Source organism: Neofelis nebulosa, chromosome 9 (genome assembly GCF_028018385.1).
Source record: "Neofelis nebulosa isolate mNeoNeb1 chromosome 9, mNeoNeb1.pri, whole genome shotgun sequence".
Classification (NCBI taxonomy): domain Eukaryota; kingdom Metazoa; phylum Chordata; class Mammalia; order Carnivora; family Felidae; genus Neofelis; species Neofelis nebulosa.
Window position 1 is genome coordinate 120,804,222 of NC_080790.1, and position 22,561 is coordinate 120,826,782.

Sequence of the window (22,561 nt, forward strand, 5' to 3'; positions counted from 1 at the left end):
TGGATATTAACTCTAGTGGCCCCATGGGCCCAATTTCATCAGATGGGTGTACTGACATTGATTTAGCAATCTAATATCCTGGAGTAGGGGCAGAAGAGGACACTGACAATTATCCCAGATTCCTAGTTCGGTGGCAGGCAATGCAACTGGTTTCTACACCCTGCTAATCAGGATTGGTATGGCTGTGGAATCCTGTTTTTGTCCAGTCTCATTTGTGTGGCCAGACCAGAGGAAGAGAATTCAGAGGTGGCTTCCTCCTTCTGATTCGGTCAAAGCAGCAGAGATCTGTAATAAGGGAGGGCGTTGTCTGCCACGTCGGCACGTTGCCGATGCAGCCGGTCATGAGCGCGCCTGCAGGTTTTCATGCATGCACCAGGCCTCCCTTACGGTCACCAGGTTATTTGCTGGATTCGTGCCTTAATCTGGGCCGTGAAGCCAGCCAGACAACCGGTTCCCGTCTGATTGTAAACAACTCAGGCCCAAGCCTCACACAGACATAGTGCTGGTTGAAACCATTTGCAGATGGAGAGAATTTCCTATATGGTGTCTCTGACTCTCGCAACCAAGTCGTGGCTGGACAGCTGTTATTCCCAATAAACAGGCAAAGGAACTGAAGCTCAGGTAAAGTGGCGTATTCTAGGTCACAAGGCTGATAAAGGCAACGAACACAGGTTTTCAGATTCTGAGTCTGGTACTTGGTTGTACGACTGTCTGTCTGCAGGGAGCATAGAGGCATTACAGGGTGTACCTTGGGAAATGCAGTTAATACCCTGATGAGGTCAGAGTTAAAATTTAACCTGAGTAACAAATGTAGGCACATTTGAAATTTCAACTCAGTGTGTTCTAAGGAACTGCTGATAGGCGTTCGTAAAAAAGGCTGTGCATCGGGGTAATTGATGATAACTGAGTTTGGGAATTGATGGATCAAATAAATTTAAATGGGATGACTCGAGAGTTTTGAGAGAGGTGATGATCCCAGTGATTTTCTCAGAGGAGGGCAGGTATGTGGCCCAAGACAAACTTATCTGCCCACAGAGTCCTCTTTCTGTGGAGTCGGACCCCAAACCATTATTCTCTGAAGGTGTTGCCAATGATTAGAAATTAGAACAAGAGAAATATGGGATCCCAAGAAAATGGCCAGGTCTCTTGGAGTAAAGCTTCTCTGGCACTTGAGCGTGGAAAGATCATTCCAGGGCAGAGCGTGTCAGGGTGAGGTCTGAGGACCACCTGCATCAGAGTGAGCTGGGTCCTTGTTTCCAATGTCCATTATTGGCCCTGCTCCCAGGGGAGGGGAGGGTGACTAGGGCAGACTTTTGGTATAAAATATTTGTTGCCCCTTCTGCGAGAGAATTATTTCCTCATCTAATGGCAGGCTTAGCCATTGCAAATTTGGCTGTAAATATTTCAGAATATATGTCTAAAAGATCAAAACAAAAAACAGCTCCCTTTTAAAAACCACGATACCAAGATCGTACCTGAACAACTTTAAAAATTTCCCGGTATCATCAAACGGTGTTGAAATTCAGTTGTCTTATTTTCTCCTTGCTGATTTGTTTGAAATTAGAGATCCATACAATTTTAAGGTCAACCCAATTGGATTGCAGGGTCGACATTCTTTTGAAAAACTTAAGCAGTCAACTGGAGAGCTGGCCACCCCACCCCTGTAGGCAGTTGGGTTGGGGAGTATTTATCTTTTACTAAGGGAACTTGAGGTTACTCAGAAGAAAACCTAGGGTACAGATCGTGTAAAGGAAAAGTTACATGAAGAAGCCCAAGGGTGGATTGGAATGAGGTTACATGTGCGTGCCATAACGACCAGCACACTCCCTTTGGCAGGCCATATGTTTACCTTTAAGCTTCTCGATAGCTGAGGCAGAGAGAGAAACCTGGTCAGATCCACCATTCACAGCATCTGTAAGATTAAATTCGGGTTCAGGAAGAATTCTTGTGACTAAGACCAGGTAAGAATTTTTCACAAGGACCCTCCTATAAAGATGATACTGGGGGAGGCACCTGGCTGCTCCCGTCAGAAGAATGTGTGGCTCATGATCTTGGGGTCGTGAGTGCAAGCCCCATGTTGGATATAGAGATTACTTACATAAATAAGTAAACTTAAAAAAATGATACTGTGGGGGCACCTGGATGGCTCAGTTAAGCGTCTGACTTCAGCTCGGGTCAAGATCTCACGGTCCGTGAGTTCGAGCCCCGCATCGGGCTCTGTGCTGACAGCTCGCAGCCTGGAGCCGGCTTCGGATTCTGTGTCTCCCTCTTTCTCTGCCCCTCCCCCACTCACACTCTCTTTCTCAAAAATAAAATAAAAACATTAAAAAAATTTTTTCTAAATGATACTGTGAAGAATTTGGATAATGCCCTGATGATAAACCCCACGACAGATACTTTGAGGTGTGCCCAGACACTGAACGCACCAGGGCAGTTGCCGAAAGCTTTAGTGAATTGAATGTATTCAGACACTCTATGAGAATATGCCCCAGTTTGCTTGGCAGAGTTCCAGTTTATGTCTGTAGATCCCCACCCCCTTTCCGTCCCAGAAGTGTCCCAGCTTGTACAATAAAGCATACGGTCTTCCTATCTTGAAAGCACCTGGTAGGTCTGAGGAGGCCTTCCCCAGCGCATCCAACTGCATAGATGTGCATCGTCCCTCAGGCCAATGTGACAGTCACTCCCCTGATAGCTGAATCTCTTTCCTAGTGGATCTCCATACCTCTGCACCCAAATCCTCGGAGCTAAGTAACACTTTTGCTTGTGCTAATATATATGTGTGTGAACTCGTTCATTTGTGTGCAAGCCAACAAACCAGACAGATTTACATAAGTTACAAATTGCAGAGGGCTGCACTGAGACCCAGGGGGAAATCCCAGTATCATGCAATTCTGCAAAGAACGACCTCTTTTTGGGCTGGAGCAAAGCTCTTTCTGATCTGGCTTTGGGGAGGAGACCCAGGGCAGTTAGGACTTTTTCTCAGAAGCCAAGAGTTCTAACACACGAATGCATGGATGGTGTAACGGACATCTGTTATTTTTGCTTCCTTCAATCCACCTCTGATAATTTCATCCTGAGATTTCCCTCTGAGGAACCATTCTGCTTCCAACTCTCGGTCCATGTGGTTCTGGTGAAGCTGACCACAGCCACAGCTGACTTGGGGTGGAGCTAATGACCGAGGTTCAAGCCACTAAGAACATCATATTCCGTGGTCCTGGTGATTGGTTCAGGGATGGAAACACAGTCAGATACTATTTTTTTATTTGAGAGAGCGGGGGAGAGAGAGACAGAGAGCGCAAGCAGGAAGGGGGAAAGGGGACAGAGGAAGGGAGGAACAGAATCGTTAGCTGGCTCTATGCTAAGCATGGAGCCCAACTGGGGGATTGATTCTAGGACTTGGAATCATGACCTGAGCCAAAATCAACAGTCGGATACTTAACGGGTTGAGCCATCCAGGCGCCCTGGCACAGAGAAACTTCTTAACATATCCATGACACGTGGTTTTGAAGAATATTATCTTTCTGGAAAAGCAATTATTCACAAGTTACAAAATATACTATGTAACAAAATGATCAACTTTCATGGAATTGTTGGCAATGAACTAAATTCTGGATGCCATCTCAAGAAGCAAGTTTTAATTTTAGAGTAGTTATTTTAAGGCCAATCTTTCTGAAAATAGTTAAGAAGAATAAGATAGTCTATTAAAACACTCTTAGTTTGTGACAATAAAACCACACCATCGGCATCTAGGTTATTACTTAGGTGTTTCCTCTAAAAGAAGTTTGTGAAAGCCAAACAACCCATTAGGGACAGTCGGGCTTTGAGAACTTTCTGAGGCCGATGAACTAATTCTCATCTAGGAGAGCTAAGCTCTAATGGTTTTAAATGGCCCATGTGGGTGAAAAACCACTGGCTTGGGAATTAGAAAGCCTGAATTCTAGTTTCAGTTCTGATGCTAAAATTAGCTCATTGGGTCTGACCAAGTCCTTTTAATCTCCAAGAGCCAAGGTTTTTTTTTTTTTCTTCAATAAAACAAAGAATTTAGGCTAGATGTCTCCTCTAGCTTTAAGATTATGATCCAGTAATTTGGGAATGGCCAATCTACTGCCTCTTTGTAAATAGGAAGACTTCTTCATGTAAGTCAGAGTGATTTCTAAAATATAGAAATAGGGGCGCCTGGGTGGCTTGGTCGGTTAAGTGTCCGACTTCGGCTCAGGTCATGATCTCACAGTCCGTGAGTTCGAGCCCCGCATCGGGCTCTGTGCTGACAGCTCAGAGCCTGGAGCCTGTTTCGGATTCTGTGTCTCCCTCTCTCTCTGCCCCTCCCCTGTTCATGCTCTGTCTCTCTCTGTCTCAAAAATAAATAAACGTTAAAAAAAAAATAAAAAATAAATAAAATAAAATATAGAAATAATAAAAAGTGGCTTTTATTTCATTTTCCCTTGTATTCATGTATAAACCCCTCCTTCTATACTTTGGCCCTGAGTGAAAATAAAAGAAGGAAGGATCAATGACATGAAGAATTAAAACTAAGTATAAAGCACGGCGTTCACCTGTACATGATTCAACAGGTGCTTTGTTACTGGGCTATGAGTATGAATGTGACAGGATCTTTATGAAGCTCTCCATGTTAATAGTGGAGGCAAATTATAGTTCAACTAAATAAGTGGTAACACAATAGTGAACACACTGGTTCTGAGTCCAGAGGAGGAAGGCTTAAGCCAGTGAATTTATTCTTAGAGCTGGCCTGTATATTTTTATTTTTTAAAAGTTTGTTTATTGAGAGAGAGAGAGAGAGAGAGAGAGAGAGAGAGAGAGAGAGACGGAAGGGGCAGGGAGAGAGAGAGAACCCCAGGCGGGCTCTGCACTGTCAGCACAGAGCCTGATGCAGGGCTCAAACTTGGAAACAATGAGATCCAAACCAAGAGGCCGATGCTCAAATTCAGAAACCAAGAGACTGATGCTCAATCGACTGAACCACCCAGGTGCCTGTATATTTTAAAGATGAATAAAGAGTTCTTGGCAGAGAGATTATCATGTATTGAACCCTATTTTTATTACTGTGGAAATAAATCAAAGGGGATATTTGGAAAATGAATATAGGTATGTAAATTCTGATGTATTTTTTCCCCCTGGTGGATTTGCTCTATTTGAGTTAATGAGAACCAACATTGAATGCTTATGTCTTACACTGTTAGGTATTTTACATGTTATGTCATTTAGCAGAACCTTTGAATAACTCATTTTACATGATTATATTATATTATAGCTAGGCTGGAGCAAATGGCAAAATTAGGATTCCAAATCATATCTACTTATCTCCAAAGCTCTTGGTCTTTCCATGACTATGCCATTTCTCATAAATGCAGAATTTTCTTCACAGCTCTAAAAATGCATAAATTCTGAGGCCTATCCCTTCCTATTAGTTGCCAACCCATAAAATATTTCTTCTCTTCTTTGGGCTAGCGGAATCCTTTTCAAGCTTGTTGACTGAAAGAATCATCTGTGGGGCTTCCTAAAATGCAGGTTCCCAGGGCATACCCCTGAGATTCTGACTCAGGATTGGATCAGGGCCTACAATCTGTATTTTTATTTAAAAAAATTTTTTTTAATGTTTTATTTATTTTTGAGATAGAGAGAGACAGTGTGAGCAGGGGAGGGGCAGAGAGAGAGAGAGAGAGAGGGAGACATAGAATCCAAAGCAGGCTCTAGGCTCCGAGCTGTCAGCCCAGAGCCCGACGCGGGGGCTCGAACTCACACACCGCGAGATCATGACCTGAGCCGAAGTCGGAGGCTCAACTGACTGAGCCCCCCAGGCGCCCCTACAACCTGTATTTTTAACCAGCACTGGAATCCTATGAGCAGTCAAACTGGAGGAAGTACTGGGTTAGTACCCTAGCCTAACTTACCTGCCCATTTCTAAGGCTCTAATTTCAACCCATTCCCCCCCCCCCCCAACTGTTTTTCTAGCATTACTTAAGAGCATTACTCTTAAGGCTCCGGGAAATTTCCATACCATTTCCCATGGCTTTATTCACTGATAATAAGTACTACTGTTTATCAAGCATTTATTTCATTCACTATTCACCCTCCCCACCGCCTTGGACAGAAACTGCAAATAAGGGGCGGAAACCGCAGTACCTGGGCGTACGGTGGGCTCCCAAGAATTATTTACTAGACCGGCAAACTCACGAGGTAGTTACTATGAACCTTCATTTGAAAATACGGAGGAAACTTAAAAAAACCCAGTAGGTCTGGGACGGCTTGTAACATAATCAGCACGTAACAGCTAATTCGGGATGGATTTTCTCCGTGCCCACCGCGTGCCGCCGGCAGCCGCAAGACTCTGGTGCCGGCGGCTTTCTCCCAAAGCTCGTCCTTCCGGAGGTGTACGGCGGCCACGCAGTCCACGCCAAGCTCCTGGGCAGGGCATCCAGAATCTTCACACATCACACTGAAGAGCACGGAGAACGGCGTCCTTTCCCTCAATATGGCGGGCCCGGTCACGTGGGCCAGGGGGCGGGCCGGGGCCGTCTTGGAGAACCGCTGTAGGTCACGTGGTTCGGGGGTGGCGGTGACCATGGGGGCGTGGCCGTAACTCCGCCGGCGCCTCCCGGGCCGAGGCTCCAGGCGGGCCACGCCCCCCGGCCCCTCCGGGGGCTCACGCGCAACGGAGGGGTGGAGTCTCCCTCGTGACCTTTCACCCCAGCATGGCTGCGCCCGTGGGACCGGTGAAGTTCTGGCGACCCGGTAAGGCCCTTGGAAGAACGCTGGGCAGATGCGGCGGCCTGACTTTGGTCTTGGCCCCGCAGCCGGCGTCCTGGGGCCTGCGGACCTGCTCGCGGGCCTGACCTCGGTGGGCTGGCCACCGCCGCCGCGGAGCTGGTGGGTTCTGTGGCTCTGGCGCTCACCGTGGTCCGGACGGATTCGGGGGGTTCGCCCCCAGGCTGGGCAGAAAGTCTCTGTGTCACCTTGTTCGAGTCTCAGCTTCCCCGGGCCTCGTTTTCCTCGCTCCTGATGCGTGTCTTGCCCAACGCTGGAAAAGCGCTGAAGCGCCCACGCGTGTCCTGTTACCGTCCTGGGGCTACGCTGGGGCGGGACGGGCGTTGCTGCTCAGGGCTTAGGAGCTCAAGCTTTGGAGTCGCGCTGCCGGGGTCAGCCTTCTCGGCTCTGCCCTGTGGTAGCAGAGTTCCTTGGGGCAAGTCACTTAATTTTTTGAGTCGCCTTGACCTCTTCACCTGTAAAATGGGTAGAATAAGAACTATCCTGTGGGATTGAATAATGAGCACAGCGCCTTGCCCGACGTAGAGTAAGTCCTCATAAAAAGGGAAAGAAGCCTTGTTTTGTTTTAGGGTAATTCTTGCCCATCCCGAGTGGCTACCAGAAAGTGACCATCCACCACCGCTTTCTCTCTTGCAGGCAAACACGAATCTTAGTCGCAAAATGCTTGGCCTGATTTGCTTTAATTTCTTCATTAATCAGGATTTTATAGAATGTGTACTTGCCAGATCCTGCTAGATACATTAGTTCCTCCCCTTCCATCAATTCCTTGTAAAAAGCAAAAGTTTCTTAACAATTACCAGTTTGTTTTTTTCCACCACTTGCATGTCCGGATGTGCAAAGTAGATTGCAGCAAAAAATGAAATGAGAACAGAGTTAGATGGAATTCTAACCTTGCATATAAGTGATGTAGGAGAGAAGCCCAAGCAAGGGATGTGTTAATTCTTTTTTAAAAAATATGTAGTTTGTCACTTAACGACAGTTTTATTCAGTATTTAAAATCGTCAGCCAGTTATCCATCATGAATTTTATTTGTAGCCAGAAATTAGATCTCATTAGGTAATGAGATAGCCTGCATTTTATGTATTCAAGCCTTTATTAACAGGTCAAAGTGTTAAGTATGATAAAGGCCTGAATGAAATGTTGAAAATCAGAACAGGATACTATTTTGGCTAAAGAACATGTGGTTATTCTAAGCATTCTATTCTGTTATTTAGCTCGTTTGTTGAGGGTATACTTATTGAACACCTAACCTTGTGGTCAGGAGACAGGTGACCAGGCTGCTGCTCTGCTCTCAAGATTTATTCTTTTTCTCTCACTTAGAATATGAAGTTGGGTATCCTTTAATTTTTTTATTAGTTTGTTTATTTTTTGAGAGAGAGAGAGCGGGGTGGAGGGGGGAGCAGAGAGAGAGAGGGAGAGAGAGAATCCCATGTAGGCTCCACGCTGTCAGCGCAGAGCCCGATGCAGGGCTTGAACTCACTAACTGTGAGATTATGACCTGAGCTGAAATCCAGAGTCGGATGCTCATTCGGCTGAGCCACCCAGGCGCCTCTAGGAGAGATATTAAAATGAGGCAGAAAAAGGTGATGGTAAGGAAGATAGTCTCCACAAGTCAGTCTGTAGAGCTATCCTTGACTGCCATATACTAAACCGGTGATTTGGCAAAGTCACTTAAGTGCTCTGAGTCTCAGTGATCCTCATCTGTAAATTGGGCATAACACCTACCAAAGGATTCTTTTGAGGATTAAATGAGAATACATGTAAAGCTTTTAGCACTAGATACACATTAAGTATTATCATTACATAAAAGTATAGAAGAGAAGGAAAGATTGTGTGGATAGGAAGTACTTCATAAAGATAGTGACATTTTTGAGGTGAACATTGAAGCACGAATAAGGTTTATTTCATGGAGAGGTAGGAGTACAGAGCTGGGAAAAGGGCGCAGCATGAACAAGGCAAAATGGGATGTGTGCCTCAAGCATGTCCTAAAAACCAAGATAATTGAGTAGCAAGATGATGTTGTGATAGGATAGGTTATATTTTGGGTCGAGGCAGGAGATGATGGTATTCTGTTTCTAGTTGGTTATTGGGAAAAAAATGCTGGGACGCCTGGGTGGCTCGGTCGGTTGAGTGACTGACTTCGGCTCAGGTCATGATCTCACAGCTCTTGAGTTCGAGCCCCGTGTCGGGCTCTGTGCTGACGGCTCGGAACCTGGAGCCTGCTTTGGATTCTGTGTCTCCCTCCCTCTCTGCCCCTAACCCACGCGCCTTCTGTCTCTGTCTCTCTCAAAAATAAATAAACATTAAAAAAAAAAAATTAAGAAAAAAATGCTGGTCATGACCCACTACATGCTTTCCATAATCCACTAATTGGGCACCACTCAAATTAAAAAACTGGTTTAGAGGGAATGCCAGATGGGAGGGTGTGGGTGCTGCTGTCATCCTTGTTTTGTAGATGGAGAAATGAAGGCATTTGTGGTTTGCAGGATTACAGACGTGTACTCTTGTAAGGAAAGAGAATGCTCCCAAGGGAAAGGCAGCCGTAGGCGGTCAGAATGGGAGGTGGAATATACATAGAAGGAAGCAGTTCTGATTTGGTCAAATGAAGTCTTTCTTTCTTTCTTTCTTCTTCTTTTTTTTTAAAGTTTATTTATTTTGAGAGAGACAGAACTCCAGCCAGGGAGGGGCAGAGAGAGAGGGAGAATCCCAGGCAGGCTCCACGAGGTCAGTGTGCAGAGCCCAACGCAGAGCTCAGGCTCCCGAAACTCTGAGATCATGACCTGAGCCAAAAATCAAGAGCTAGGTGTTTAACCAGCTGAGCCACCCAGACTCCCCTGAATGAAGTCTTTTGTCAGGAGGAGACATGTTCCTTATTGATTGGCAGTAGCTCTTGTAAAACATCTCATAACAATATACTTGCATGTAGGTTAGAGACAGGGAGGGGTGGGGTAGTGAAGATACCTGGGTGGATTGAACCCTGGTTGGGCGGGGGGGAAGGAAGAGACCTTGCGGGAGCAATGCTAGCATGTTCTAGACATGCTGTAAAAGTTTTAAATGTGTTCTGAAAAGGAGGGAATTTGCGACAAAAACAGAGCTGGTGAGGCTAAGGTATTCTTTGCAGATTTTTCGTGGGTAAAGTCTACAAGAAGTTATTAAGATGTAGCGGTAATAAGAGACAAAAGGAAAGGAAACCTGCTTCTTTGAGCCCAGGCTTTGTTCCAGGTCCTTTTCTATCTTTTATCTTGTTGAAAGGAAGGTCAGCGTTTTGGCAAAAAACAATACAGCAGTGCCCCACTTACCCGATTTTTGGCAATCTTGGACCTCTGGAACACAACTGTGTTCCTCGAAATAAATGGAAAAGGGATTAAAGATCTGTGGCAATGATTCTAAACTTAGCTCTAGGGGGTTTATGGACCACGAGCATTTTGTCTCCTGACCAATTACGTTCTGGTGTGTTTTTCTGGAGAGAGAGTCCATAGCCTTTTCTAGATTGTCGAAGGGATATGGGACCTCCAAAAAATGTAAAAATAAATCGGTGGCTAAATGTGCTTGTCACAAAGCCCCTGTGTTTCCACATAGCATTATCATCTCCATGAGTTCTGAAGGCCTGGGGGATGATAGTTTTGGATACGCATCTCTGTAGTGCCCCCGAACAGAAGGCGGTGGGGCACGTCTTTGAACTTCCAGGGAGGTAAAGTTTTTATGACTCCCAAAGACATTGCACCCCAGTGCTGACCAGCTCTAGCTTTTGAAAATAGCTTCCTTATGTCGCGTTATGTGTCACTTACCACTTCCAGTTTCTGTTCGAGGGCTACAGAAATGAATCCCCGTGAAAAGTTACGGAAGCTGATCATAAAAATTGGACCCATGTTCCTTGTAAGGCATTTTCCTTCTCAGGCTAAAATCCACGGTACCTTGAACAGTGTTTCATGGTGGGATATGGCTTCCCTACTCTTCACCCTCCTGAGCACCAGTTTGTCATTGTTCTTACCAAGCAGCTGTCGTGGGAAGCTGTTGTTTAATCTGCTGAGCACAGTGGTTTCTTGGAACAGCGCTTTGCACCCAGCCACCCCGGTTCTGTGATTCACAATGGGGGCTGCCGCCTAGCGCATCCTGCTCCACTGGCCATGGTTGATCGGATCAGGCTGGGCTTTGGACCTGACCTGGGAGGAGAGGCTCCCCACCCTCCAGACCACACACACCTGGGACTCCGGATCCCCCTTACCTAGTCTTTTATTTTCTCCTTAGCACTTAGAACCACTTCGTGCACTAAGTTACATTCTCTTGGGAGGCAGAATAAAAGAAGCAAGCAAGCTGCAGAGGGGAGGGCCTGCCTCTGTAGTGTTCGCTGCGGTATCTCTTGCCCTCCTGTCCTTGTCGGGTGAGCGAACGGGTGATCGGTGAGGGAGGGTGAGCCTGAGCTCGCCCTGTCAGCAGCCTTGATTCCAGCTGCTACAAGAAGCCAAACTTAGCGACAGAAAGGAGCTGATTGAGAGGCTCTGAGATGAGAGAAAGAAAGCCAGCACAGCTTTGGAGTACCCGGTCCCTGGCGTCCCCAGGCCTTGCCGCTGGAGTCCTGCGGTAGTGCCGCCCCTCCTTCGCCTCTGCCAATTCCCATTGGGTTTCTGTCACTTTCAGTAATTAGTAGTAATATGTGGAGGCCGGGCCTGAAAGCGTTGTCCTCTGTGACATACAGTTACGTGTGGCCAGTTTGGAGTCCAGTGGGACTCTCATCTCTGTTCTTGACGCTTTTAGGGAAGATTTTTGTATTTTCCTAGGTCCTTTCCTAGATGCTTTCCTCAAGTTAAAGTTGATTCTCTTTTAGTAGTTTGAGATACAGCGCATTGCTGGTGTTGTTTACCTTCGTCTTTGAATTTGCAACGTCTGCACATTTTTCTGTTCGTTGGTTGCATCAGAGCATCTGAAAAAAGCATTTCTGTTGCAGGTACAGAGGGACCCGGCGTCAGCATCTCTGAAGAGAGACAGAGTCTAGCCGAAAATTCTGCAACAACCGTTGTTTACAATCCTTACGCTGCCCTTTCCATAGAGCAGCAGAGGCAGAAGCTGCCGGTGTTCAAGGTACACTGAATAAGAATGCGCAGTCTGTTGGTCCAAAGCAGCGTGCAGTGGCTCCGTACTTGGTACTGAAGTGGACTCTTAATGATTCTTTAGAGGGGCGCCTGGGTGACTCAGTGAGCTGAGCGTCCGACTTCAGCTCAGGTCATGATCTCACGGTTCGTGAGTTCGAGCCCCGCGTCGGGCTCTGTGCTGACAGCTTGGAGCCTGGAGCCTGCTTCGGATTCTGTGTCTCCTTCTCCCTCTGCCCCTTCCCCACTCATGCTCTGTCTCTCAAAAATGAGTAAACATTAAAAAAAAAATTAAAAAAAAAAAGATTCTTCAGAACACAGTGAGCTCAGAGCTACCCTTATGTAAGGGGACTAGCTTTTCAAAATATGTGTGTGTTAGTTAACCATATCAATCTTGAAAGTCCTTAAGGTTTTTTTTAGTTAAATCTTATGTATTGAAAAACTTTGCTTTCAGTTGTGGACAAATTAAAATATAAAGAAGAGTAGAGAAAATAGCACAACGAACTTCTATGCCTCCAGCTTCAACAAATTAACCAATGTATGGCCAGTTTTAGCTTTATTAAAACATTTTTTTTAATGTTTATTTATTGTTGAGAGAGACATAGACAGAATGCAAGTGGGTTAGGGATAGAGAGGGAGGGAGACATAGAATCCGAAGGAGACTCCAGGCTCTTGAGCTGTCAGCACAGAGCTCGACGTGGGGCTCAAACTCACGAACCGCGAGATCATAACCTCAGCCAGCCGGATGCTCAACCAACTGAGCCACCCGGGCGCCCCTTAGCTTTATTTTTAAAGGCAAATTTTAAACAAGACTAGTTGGGAATGTGAGGTTGTTTCGGTGGAAGAGGTCAACTCCAACTGACCCAGTGACGGGATGTGGGTGGTTGTTATGGGCTGTGTGCACATCCAGACACTTGATTTTATTGGTCTCATGAAGTGGACATATTTATCTCAAGAGGCCAGAGCATAAGCTAGAATTCAGAATATGTTCATTTATAGCCATAGTTCTTCAGTACGGACAGACACGGTCCATGGACACACTTTCTCCCTGTTGCCAAGACCACGTGGGAAGCCAAATTGTAATCGGGAAGTTTGTGCAGGGCCAAAGGCCATTTAGATATAGCTGAAGAATATTTCTTTCATATAGCCCCCCATCAAGGGTGACGAGCTCTCCCTGCCTCACGAGGTGCCTCTGGAATGACCCGAGTAGGTGTGGCCACCAGCACCCGTGATTGTCTCTCTTTCGCTTGGACAGTGCTGGGGGAAGGCTGCCAAGTTCTTCCGCTAAGGGAGTCCCTCTGTATAGACCGTGCTAATGATTCCCCTTCTATTAATTCGTGCTTTCTCCAAGTGGATTTGAAGCAGAATCCTTCTTACTTTAGCCAAGTCACCTTGGTTAGAGCTTTATGTGGCCCCAAACATTTTAGTCACTCGTGTACTGATGTTTCTGGATTTCTCCCTCAGGTGATTAGCCTCATCCAGTACGTGTGAATGTAAACAGGTTTGCCTCTCAGGAGATAAGCTTATAGGTTCACTGTTGCTGCCTCAGTGGTAAGGGACAGCCTGAACTGCGGTGAAGTATCGAGACTCTGGAGCTCGACTTCAGAGTTCAAATCCAAGCTTCATCGCTTGTGTGCTGTGCGATCTTGCTTGACCATCTGAGCTTCTGTTTTGTTATCTGTGACATGGGACTGATGGCACCTACCTCAGAGGATCCATAAGGGGCCCAGACGAGCTAATCCACATCGAGCCTTTAGCTGGGTACCTGACATACAGTAAACATTCGAGTACATAGATAATTACTGTTTACCAAGTATTGAATTTTGGCCTTTTCTGGACTGTTCTTCATTCTCCAACTGAACTTACAAGATATGATAAATGAAACAGTGGGAAAAAGCCATCAAGATTTAACATACGTTGACGGAAATTAAAATGGTAAGAAGAGGGATATAAGTTATTGATAAGCAAAACAATTTAAATTTAAGCACATTTTGGATCTCTTGAGATGTTAAAGATAAATGTAGACAAAAAGGGTAAAAGTTAACTCACTCACCAACCCCTGCGCCATTAACTAAAAGTAGATTTAAAAACAAACTGAAACGAAAGGGGCAATAAATTTAAAGTCACTCCCTTTCCCCTGATGACGTTACAAGGCTGCCTGCTCCTCGACTGCCTCCTGTCGGCTGGTGTTCCCATTAGGGCCCTGACGCCGCTATGAGAGGTTTCCTCTTACTCCCTCAACAGCCGCCTCTTGAAGCTCAGTCCCCCCCTCCTCACCAGCTCTTGGATTTCCCTGCTTGGGCCTCTGGGTGGTAGTGTCATTCTCTGTCTCCCAATCGGAAATTTTGTCATTTCTCTCTCTGGACTTCTCTCTGGACACACTGGACTTCTCCATTCGCAGTCCTTCGTATTTAGGATGTGACGTATGAATTAATTGCCTTCTGTTTTTTTGTGCCCAGTCTTGTGTGGTGCTGCCCGGTTTTCTCACAGCACTGACAGCCCATCCAGCGCCCCCCAGGAAAGTCCAGATTCTAGCTCTGCACGCACGGCCTTTCACAGGGAAGCCCGGACCACCCTTCTCGTAATCATTTCCAAACCATTCCCGGAGCTTTTCGTGGGCTTTTGTTGGTGCCCCTTGAATAGAGTTGGTACTATTTGCTTGTTTCCGTTTTCTTTCTTTTGCTTATGTTATTTCCCTATCCTGGAATGCCTTGTCTGTTTCTGTCTGTATTCAGATTGTCTTTCAAGTTTTCCTTGACCATCCGTCCATTTATCCATTCCCCCATCTACTGGATGGATTTTCCATTTACAAAATACCTGCAAAGATCCCAAACTTCTCACCTTCCCTTACCCAAAACAAAAGAAAGCACAAAGTCCAGCGTGTAGGCTAGTCAGTATAGGTCACCTGCAGCAGGCTCTCCTTTGGGGGCTTGAGATATGCCGATTCCTGGGCTCTGTCCTAAACCTGCTGAATCAAACCCTGAGGGTAGGGCTGGGAATCTTCATTTTTACTTTTTTTAAGTGTTACTTATTTTGAGAGAGAGAGAGAGCAGGGGAGGGGCAGAGAGAGAGGGAGAGAGGGAATTTCAGGCAAGCTCTATGCCAACACCGCAGAGCCTGACACAGGGCTCGAACTCACGAACCGTGAGATGGTGACCTGGGCTGAAATCAAGAGTCGGACGCTTAACCGACTGAGCCACCCAGGCGCCTTAGGAATCTTCATTTTTTAACAAATATCCTAAGAGGTTTTTCACACTAAGATGTGAGAACTACATGCTTAGACCCCATATGCCAAATTCAAAAACCCCAAACAGCCAGTACCTTACTGGGTCAGTTAGGCGGCCTTTCTGCTCTCCCAGTCCTCACCACATTATTGGTGCAGAATCAGATGGGTTGAGCGGTGGTCAGAGTGCGGGAACTTGGCAGGGCTTCCTTCATTCCAAACCAGGTAGTTAGGGAATACTTTCATGACTCTCCGGAATATCAGGTGCATCTGTAAACAAATGCGGGTACAAAAATATATCCTGAAGCTAAGTAGATAGGATGTGGAAATGATCTGAGTTTTCAGGGGCCAAACCAGTATTTCTGCTCACACTAAATGGGTAAAGGAAGGCTCACTTGAAATCTAGATGCAACCTACAGGTGCTGTGGTGTGAACTCGGATATAGAGGTAGAGGTGAAAGCATATTCTTTTTTCTTTCTTTCTTTCTTTCTTTCTTTCTTTCTTTCTTTCTTTCTTTCTTTCTTTCTTCCTTCCTTCCTTCCTTCCTTCCTTCCTTCCTTCCTTCCTTCCTTCCTTCCTTCCTTCCTTCCTTCCTTCCTTTCTTTCTTTCTTTCTTTCTTTCTTTCTTTCTTTCTTTCTTTCTTTCTTTCTTTCTTTTTTCCCCCCAGTTAATAAATGGAAGAATTTGTAATTAGATAATACATAATTGTACAAAGTGTAAAGGTCTCCTTCACATCCTTGCCCCTCCCTGGCCACCCTCTTCCACTCCTGGAGACGTTACAATGATCAGTTTCTTGTTTTGTTTTGTTTTGTTTTTCCCAAAGAGAGCTCGTACATAAGCATATATGTATTTACCCTTTCTTTAAAAGCATAAATGGTAGTGTATTATTTACACGGTTCTGTGTCTTGCTTTCCTCTCTTAACATACCTTGTTGACCATTGGTTATCAGTGCAAATAGACATTCGTTCTTTTTAACAACCATGTGTATTCCGTTATCGGAGTGTATCATAACTGACTTAACCCTGTTAGTGAACATTTAGACTGGTTGAAGTTTTGGCTGTTATAAACAACCCTTCAGTGAGTGTGCTGTATGTGTACTTCTTTGTTCACATGTATTAGTACGTCTGCAATTAAACTCTTTGGAAGTGACAATGTTGAATTAAAGGTTAAGTACATTGTATGTTTTGGTGAGTTATTGCTCTCAATTGCACTTGGTTCAGCTTATATAGACACCAACAGTATGTCTGCGAGTTGGAAATACATTTTGATAGTTCTTTTTAAAATTGACTTGCCTTTGGCTGACAGCTCATTTCATAATGTTTAAAAGTCTTTGTTTCGTTCTTTTGAGGAAATGTATGGCTTTTTACAATGTAGGGTTGTATTTTTCAGCTTCGGAATCATATATTATACTTGGTCGAAAACTATCAGACAGTGGTGATTGTCGGAGAGACGGGATGTGGAAAGAGCACACAGATCCCACAAGTGAGTATACGCTTCGATGTGTCTTTGCACTTATATTTGACTGGAAGGGTTTTGTAACTTGAGAACTCTCTTTATTATAATTTGCATTTTTAAGATCTGCCGTCGGAGAGAAAATATCAACCCAACTGGATGTTTTTTATTCAACTTCTGGCTCTTGTGGTTTCTTTGATTAGTGTCAAAGTAACACTCGTCTTGGATTTAATATAATTCCACAGTAACGATTGAATAGCCATACTCTGAAAGGAACGGGGGGGGGGGGGCTCCTTCAAAGAGGTGTAGTGTGTAGTTTTGGCCTTCGAATAGTTACAGGTGAAGAGGAAAGTAAAAGGAATACTGCTATAGTTGTAAATAAAAATGGACGACTAAAGAAATACCCGCTGTGGGAGTGGAAGGAACCCCCCGTGCAGGGCAAAGCCCTATCTAGTGTGGACACAAGTTGACAGAAGGATCGGGAAAGGCCTTGTAAGAGAAATGACATTTAGAGTAGACATTGAATACCCATGGCAGCTGGTGGAAAGACATCCTCCTCCAGGGAATATTGTGCTCAGGGCTGCTGGGGTGTGAGAAGTGTTTGGGACTCGGCAAGAGTTCACAGTTAGGGTGAGATCAAAGTATGTCTTATGAGGGTGAAGAGTGATGTGTAAGTAAGTGGTCAGGGATGGGGGTCGTTGCAGGTCTTTCTTTCCTTTTTAATGTAGATTTTTATTGAAGTATAAAACGCATGTTGAGAAGTTCTCATGTCATAATTGTACAGCTTGATAAATTTTCACAAGTGAATACACCTGTGTTACCAGCACCCAGATCAAGAAGCAGAACACTATTACCAGAGCCCCAGAAGTCCCCTCGTGTCCCCTTCTGGTCTCCTGGCCTCTCCTCCTGTTCCTGCAACACAAGGGTATTTCTTATTCTGGCTTCTCATACCACAGATTTGTTCTGCCTTTTTTTTTTTTAAATTAAAAAAATTATGTATTTTTGATAGAGGCAGAACACAAGTGGGGGAGGGGAGGAGACACAGAATCTGAAGCGGCCTCCAGGCTCCGAGCTGTCAGGACAGAGCCCGACGCGGGGCACGAACTCACAAACTGCGAGATCATGCCCTGAGCCAAAGTCGGCCGCTTAACCGACTGAGTCACCCAGGCGCCCCTGTTCTGCCTATTTTTGAACTTGTATAAAGAGATAATGTAACTTCTTTTACCCGACCCAATAATGGGTTTAGGATGTGACCCAGACATAGGTATTTCTTAGAAGGTCCCCCGGTGATTAATGTGTAGCCCGGGAAAGACAGGCGGAAGGGAACGGACAGCAGTAGACGAAGGACGGCAGGGCACATGGCGAGCTGCAAGGAAGACAGGTGCACGTGGTATCAAGCCCTTAGCAGATTACTTGCTTCCTGCAGAGAGCCACGGGAGAAGGGCCACGCGAAGTTACCAAGAGACCGCCAGAGAGTCGTGATAATCCCAGCCATCATCACCATGAAACAAGTAATGAGTAGTGAACAAGTGCTACATAAAGTGGTCACTTTGCACATGTTACTCTGTTTAATTCCCAGCGACCCTGCAAGGCAGGTACTGTTATTATTACCTTCGTGTTACAGATGAGGACATTAGCGGTGATGTGGAGGAGGGAGCAAGGGTGAAAGATGGGCCACGTGAGTTGAGGTGGTCTGTTTGTTTTGGAATCAGTCTGTATGCTTATTTAGTCACCTCAACATAACTGTGTTATGTTAACAAAGAACCTGAAAATCTCGGTGGCTTAAGAACACAAAGGTGTATTTCTTCTTTACGCCGTGTGGTCTCGGGTTGATGACCCAAGATGGCTGCTCCACATGGTCAGTGGGACCTAGGATGCTGGCCCAGTTCTTGTCCGGGCCTTGGGAGTAGATGGCGGAATTGTGAGATGGCTCAGGTGTCAGGACTCGTGACTGGTTGTGGCACTCCTCACGTTGCCTTGGAGAAAGCAAGTTTCACGGCCAGGCCCGATAGCAGTAGGTTGGCGGTATATATAATCCTCCTATCAGGTGGGTGGCAGATATTTGGATCCATAGTACTGTACAGCACAACGATCTGGTCATTTCCCCCAGCAAGGTTTAGCTGCCAGGTAACGGAGAGGGCCTGCTGAGCAGCGAGTCCAGGGAAAGAGTGGCCTGGAGGCCAGAGAGCGGGGTCTGAGGATCCAGCCTGGGCAGTGTGGCAGCGAATGAAGGTAATTCGTTTTAAATTTTAAGGTTTATTTTAACATTTACTTTATTTTCATCTTTTTAATTTTGGAGGAATATTTAATAGGTTCACATCGTTTAAAATTCAAAGGCATGGAAGAACATCAAAAGAAAGGATTTCTCTTTTGCCCTATCTTCTGATCCTCATCTCCTTTATACAGATACAACGGATGTTAGTTTCGCAGATAGAGATTTTCTTATTGCGTTTACAGAAAAGTGTGCGTGTACCTCTTTTTAAAGCCCAAATGGTGGCACGTATCCATGCTTTAATATACCTGGTCCTTTTTTCCACTTAATGTGTCATTTTTCAGTTGCATAGATTCTCCATAATTTATTTTACCAGTTCCCCGTTGAGAGGCATTTGGGTTGTTTCCAGTTTTGTATTATCGCAGTGATGAAGTGAGTCAATTTTCATATGTATCATTTTGTACGCATATGGGTATACTTACAGAATAAATAGAGGAGTTATGGAGGTAATGGATCCAAGGGCACGTACATTTGAATTTAATTACTTTTAAGGAACTGTATTTTCTTACAGGCACTGTGTTTTTTTAATGCATTCTTCTGGTACACAGTTGAGAAAAGCACAAAAGAATAAATGGTAAAGCGTGAGTCTCCTAAGCTTTGCTGGTGAAATTGGCTAGGTCATTGTGATAGATGATTATATTATTGGTCCGCATATCTGCTACCCCTCGTGTGGACGGATCATCTCCCTTTCCTCACCACGGAGTTTCTCTTCTCCGAGATTACCACAACTTCTTATTATGGCCTAGGAAAATTGGACAGGCTGAGTGAGGAGCTGAAGGTCATGGCAAGAATATGGAGCAGGTTTTCTTAACAAACCGTCTTGCTGGATTTATATAATATCTTTCCTTGGAAAAGTACTGCATGCTGAAGCACCAAACACCAGTTTTGAAATTTCACAAACTATATGTAGAACCCAGATGATATTTTTTCCCAGAGCTCTGTCAAAACAATGGATTATGCAAACAAGCTTCCTTACTACAATTTTTATTAGTGCTGTTTTTGATGGAGTGCTTCCTAATCCCACTCCTTAACAAGAGGACCGGATTTGGTGACCCTTAAAAAGAGCGGAGATGGAACTCAGCGTGACATAACACTGCCTTTTGATAGCAACACTATACCTGCTTTCCAGCAGCTATACATTTCCATCTGTCAGTGGTCATTAGCATGCAGAAGTCTGAATCACAGGTGTATTGAGGAGACTGGCTTCGTGGACAGGTTGTTTGTTATTATGGGAATTCTTTTTCTTTCGCTTACCACTGTTATTAAGAGATTGACTACAGTTATGTATGTTTTATTTTGGATGGGAGAATTGTGTCCCAGTTTTGTGACAGGGCTGTGGTTTGCAGAGCTTAAATTCCAGTGCTTAGATTTTTAATCTGTCCTGGGACAAGTTATGTGATCTCTTTGCTTGCTTATCTCTAAATTGTTGATGATGCTGTTAACCTTCCTTATAGGATTTGTTGCGAGGATTAAATGCGCTTGTGTGTGCAAGGTGCTCAGCACGGTTCTGGCGCTTAATAGTGTAGTCCTTGACTCTTGGCTATTATTTCATTTTTTTTCTTAAGTTTTTTTTTTTTTCTTTATTTTAGAGAGAGCATGCAGGGGAGAATGGCAGAGGGGGAGAGAGAGAGAGAGAGAGAGGGAGAGAGAGAGAGAGAGAGAGAGAGATAGAAAGGCGTGGGGGGAGGGAGGGAAGGAAAATCTCAAGCAGGCTTCACACCCAGTGAGAAGCCCGACGCAGGACTTGATCCCATGACTCTGGGATCATGACCTGAGCCAAAATCAAGAGTCAGATGCTCCATGGACCGAGCCACCCAGGCGCCCCGTAGCTATTGTTTCTTGTGGCTCTGGTTTTGCGTTTGTGTTGTTTGGTGTGGTTGGTAGTGTCTTGTGTATGTATGTAATGTTTAATAGAAGAGAGAGAAACTTGACAGTTTTTATAGCAAAAAACCTACATTATCTAAAACATGTTGTTCCTTAGTCATTTTTTTTTTAAACTGTTTTTTCCAGCTAATTTTGGACGAACGGAAAAGTTGCAAAAACAATGCAGAATTCCCTTAAACCCCTCACCCCACCTCCCCTAGTAACAGTAATCAAAAGCGGGACATCACTGTTGGTATGGTGCAACAGCTGGGCTGGAGATCGTACCCAGTCTCTTCAGTTTTCTCACCAGTGTCCTTTTCCAGTTCCAAGATCCGGGACCCCATGTTGTAGTTAGTTGTTATTTCTGCCTAGTCTTCTCTAGGCTGGCACGGTGTCCTAGCCTGGAGTCTGTCTTTCTCATCTTTCGTGACCTTGACGTTTTTGAAGAGTACTGAGCATTTATTTTCTGGAATCCCTCTCAGTTTGGATTTGCATGATGTTTTCCCATGATTAGAATGGGCTGATGCATTGATGCATTTTGGGAAAGAATACCACAGAATTGCTGTATCCTTCTCAGTGCGTCCTATCACGGGGTTTGAGATGCTAATGTGTGATCACTGGTGAGGTTCATCTTGGTTAAGGTGCCAGGGTTTGCCTATAAAGTTACTGTCTTTCCCTTTGTAGTTGGTAAATATGCTGGGGGGAGATATTTTTAGACTGCAGATACTCCCCTTCCCTTCAGGATTTGCCTCCTAACGTTAGCATCCCTCAGTGGATCTTTTGTTTTTTTCTTTTAATTAATTTATTTATTTTGAGAGAGAGAGAGAGAGAGAGAGAGCGCACAAGCAGGAGAGGGGCAGAGAGAGAGGGGGCGAGAGAGAGAGAATACCAAGCAAGCTCCACACTGTCAGTGCGAGGAGCCCGATGCAGGGCTCGAACTCACGAACTGCAGGACCATGCGTGACCTGAACTGAAATCAGACGTTTAACTGACTGGGCCACCCAGGTGCCCCTCCCTCAGTGGATCTTGTCTGCAGCAGTTACTCAGGTGTTTGCTTAATACTTTTCTCTTTTCTCTTTTTTTTCCCTTCATTAAATGGAATCTTCTGTAAGGAAGAACTGTCTTTTCTCGCTCATTTATTTATTTATTCAATTATTTATGTACATCAATGTGGATTCATGGATCTATATTTTGTTCTGTGGGTTAAAATCCAGTGCTATCCTTTTTAGTTTGTTCGTTTGATCATCAGGAGCTCCTTTACTTAGGCCCTGTGTTCTTTCTAAAAGCCTCCGTCCTTTTTTTTTGAACCTTTCCTTACCTTCTAGTACCATAGGATGTTCCAGGCTTGTCTAAGGTTTTCCCTGCACTAGACCTGGAATCCAACACTCTGCAAGGAGCCCTGGTTCCTTTATTGGAGAATGGTGTTTAGAAATCAAGATTTGGGTGCTAAGGTGCCCATTGCTACTGAGGTGACGTTGCTATGAGTCTTCAGTGGGTAGATTTAGGAAATCTTTATGTGACTACCAATCCCCACATATAAGAGCATCTGTATATCTATGTCAATCTGTATACGTATTAAAAACCTTGAACTTATGCCGATACTTCTGATTCCAGTCCCACACCACAGGGCTCATTTTAGCCTTTCTTGATTTGTAACTTTTCTCCAACAGGGAGAAACTCAGACCTCATTGTTTACAGTATGTTAACTTATGTGTTAGATTCTAGTATAAACATAAAGCACTTTTAGAATTGCTAACCCATATGCCCATTTGCTTATTTACTAACATTTACTAACTGGATCACAATTCTCTTTGTCTTTGGCTTTACAGCATCCAGTCCAGACATTGTTCTCCAGTTACTTAGGTCAGGTCTTTTCCACT

General features: G+C 44.8%; 1 protein-coding gene across 4 annotated transcripts in view; it reads left to right on the top strand.

The window, feature by feature from the left end:
* The first annotated feature begins 6,620 nt into the window (after window positions 1–6,620).
* The window catches only part of DHX35 (DEAH-box helicase 35), a 67,527-nt gene continuing 51,586 nt past the window's right edge, over window positions 6,621–22,561 (top strand). For 3 of the 4 annotated variants that reach the window (XM_058685595.1, XM_058685597.1, XM_058685598.1), the window contains exons 1-3: window positions 6,621–6,750; window positions 11,729–11,862; window positions 16,484–16,576. In XM_058685595.1, the coding sequence (XP_058541578.1) occupies window positions 6,711–6,750; window positions 11,729–11,862; window positions 16,484–16,576 (267 nt within the window). In that variant the 5' untranslated portion in view covers window positions 6,621–6,710. The remainder of the gene's footprint in view (window positions 6,751–11,728; window positions 11,863–16,483; window positions 16,577–22,561) is intronic. The other variant, XM_058685596.1, reaches the window with a different exon arrangement.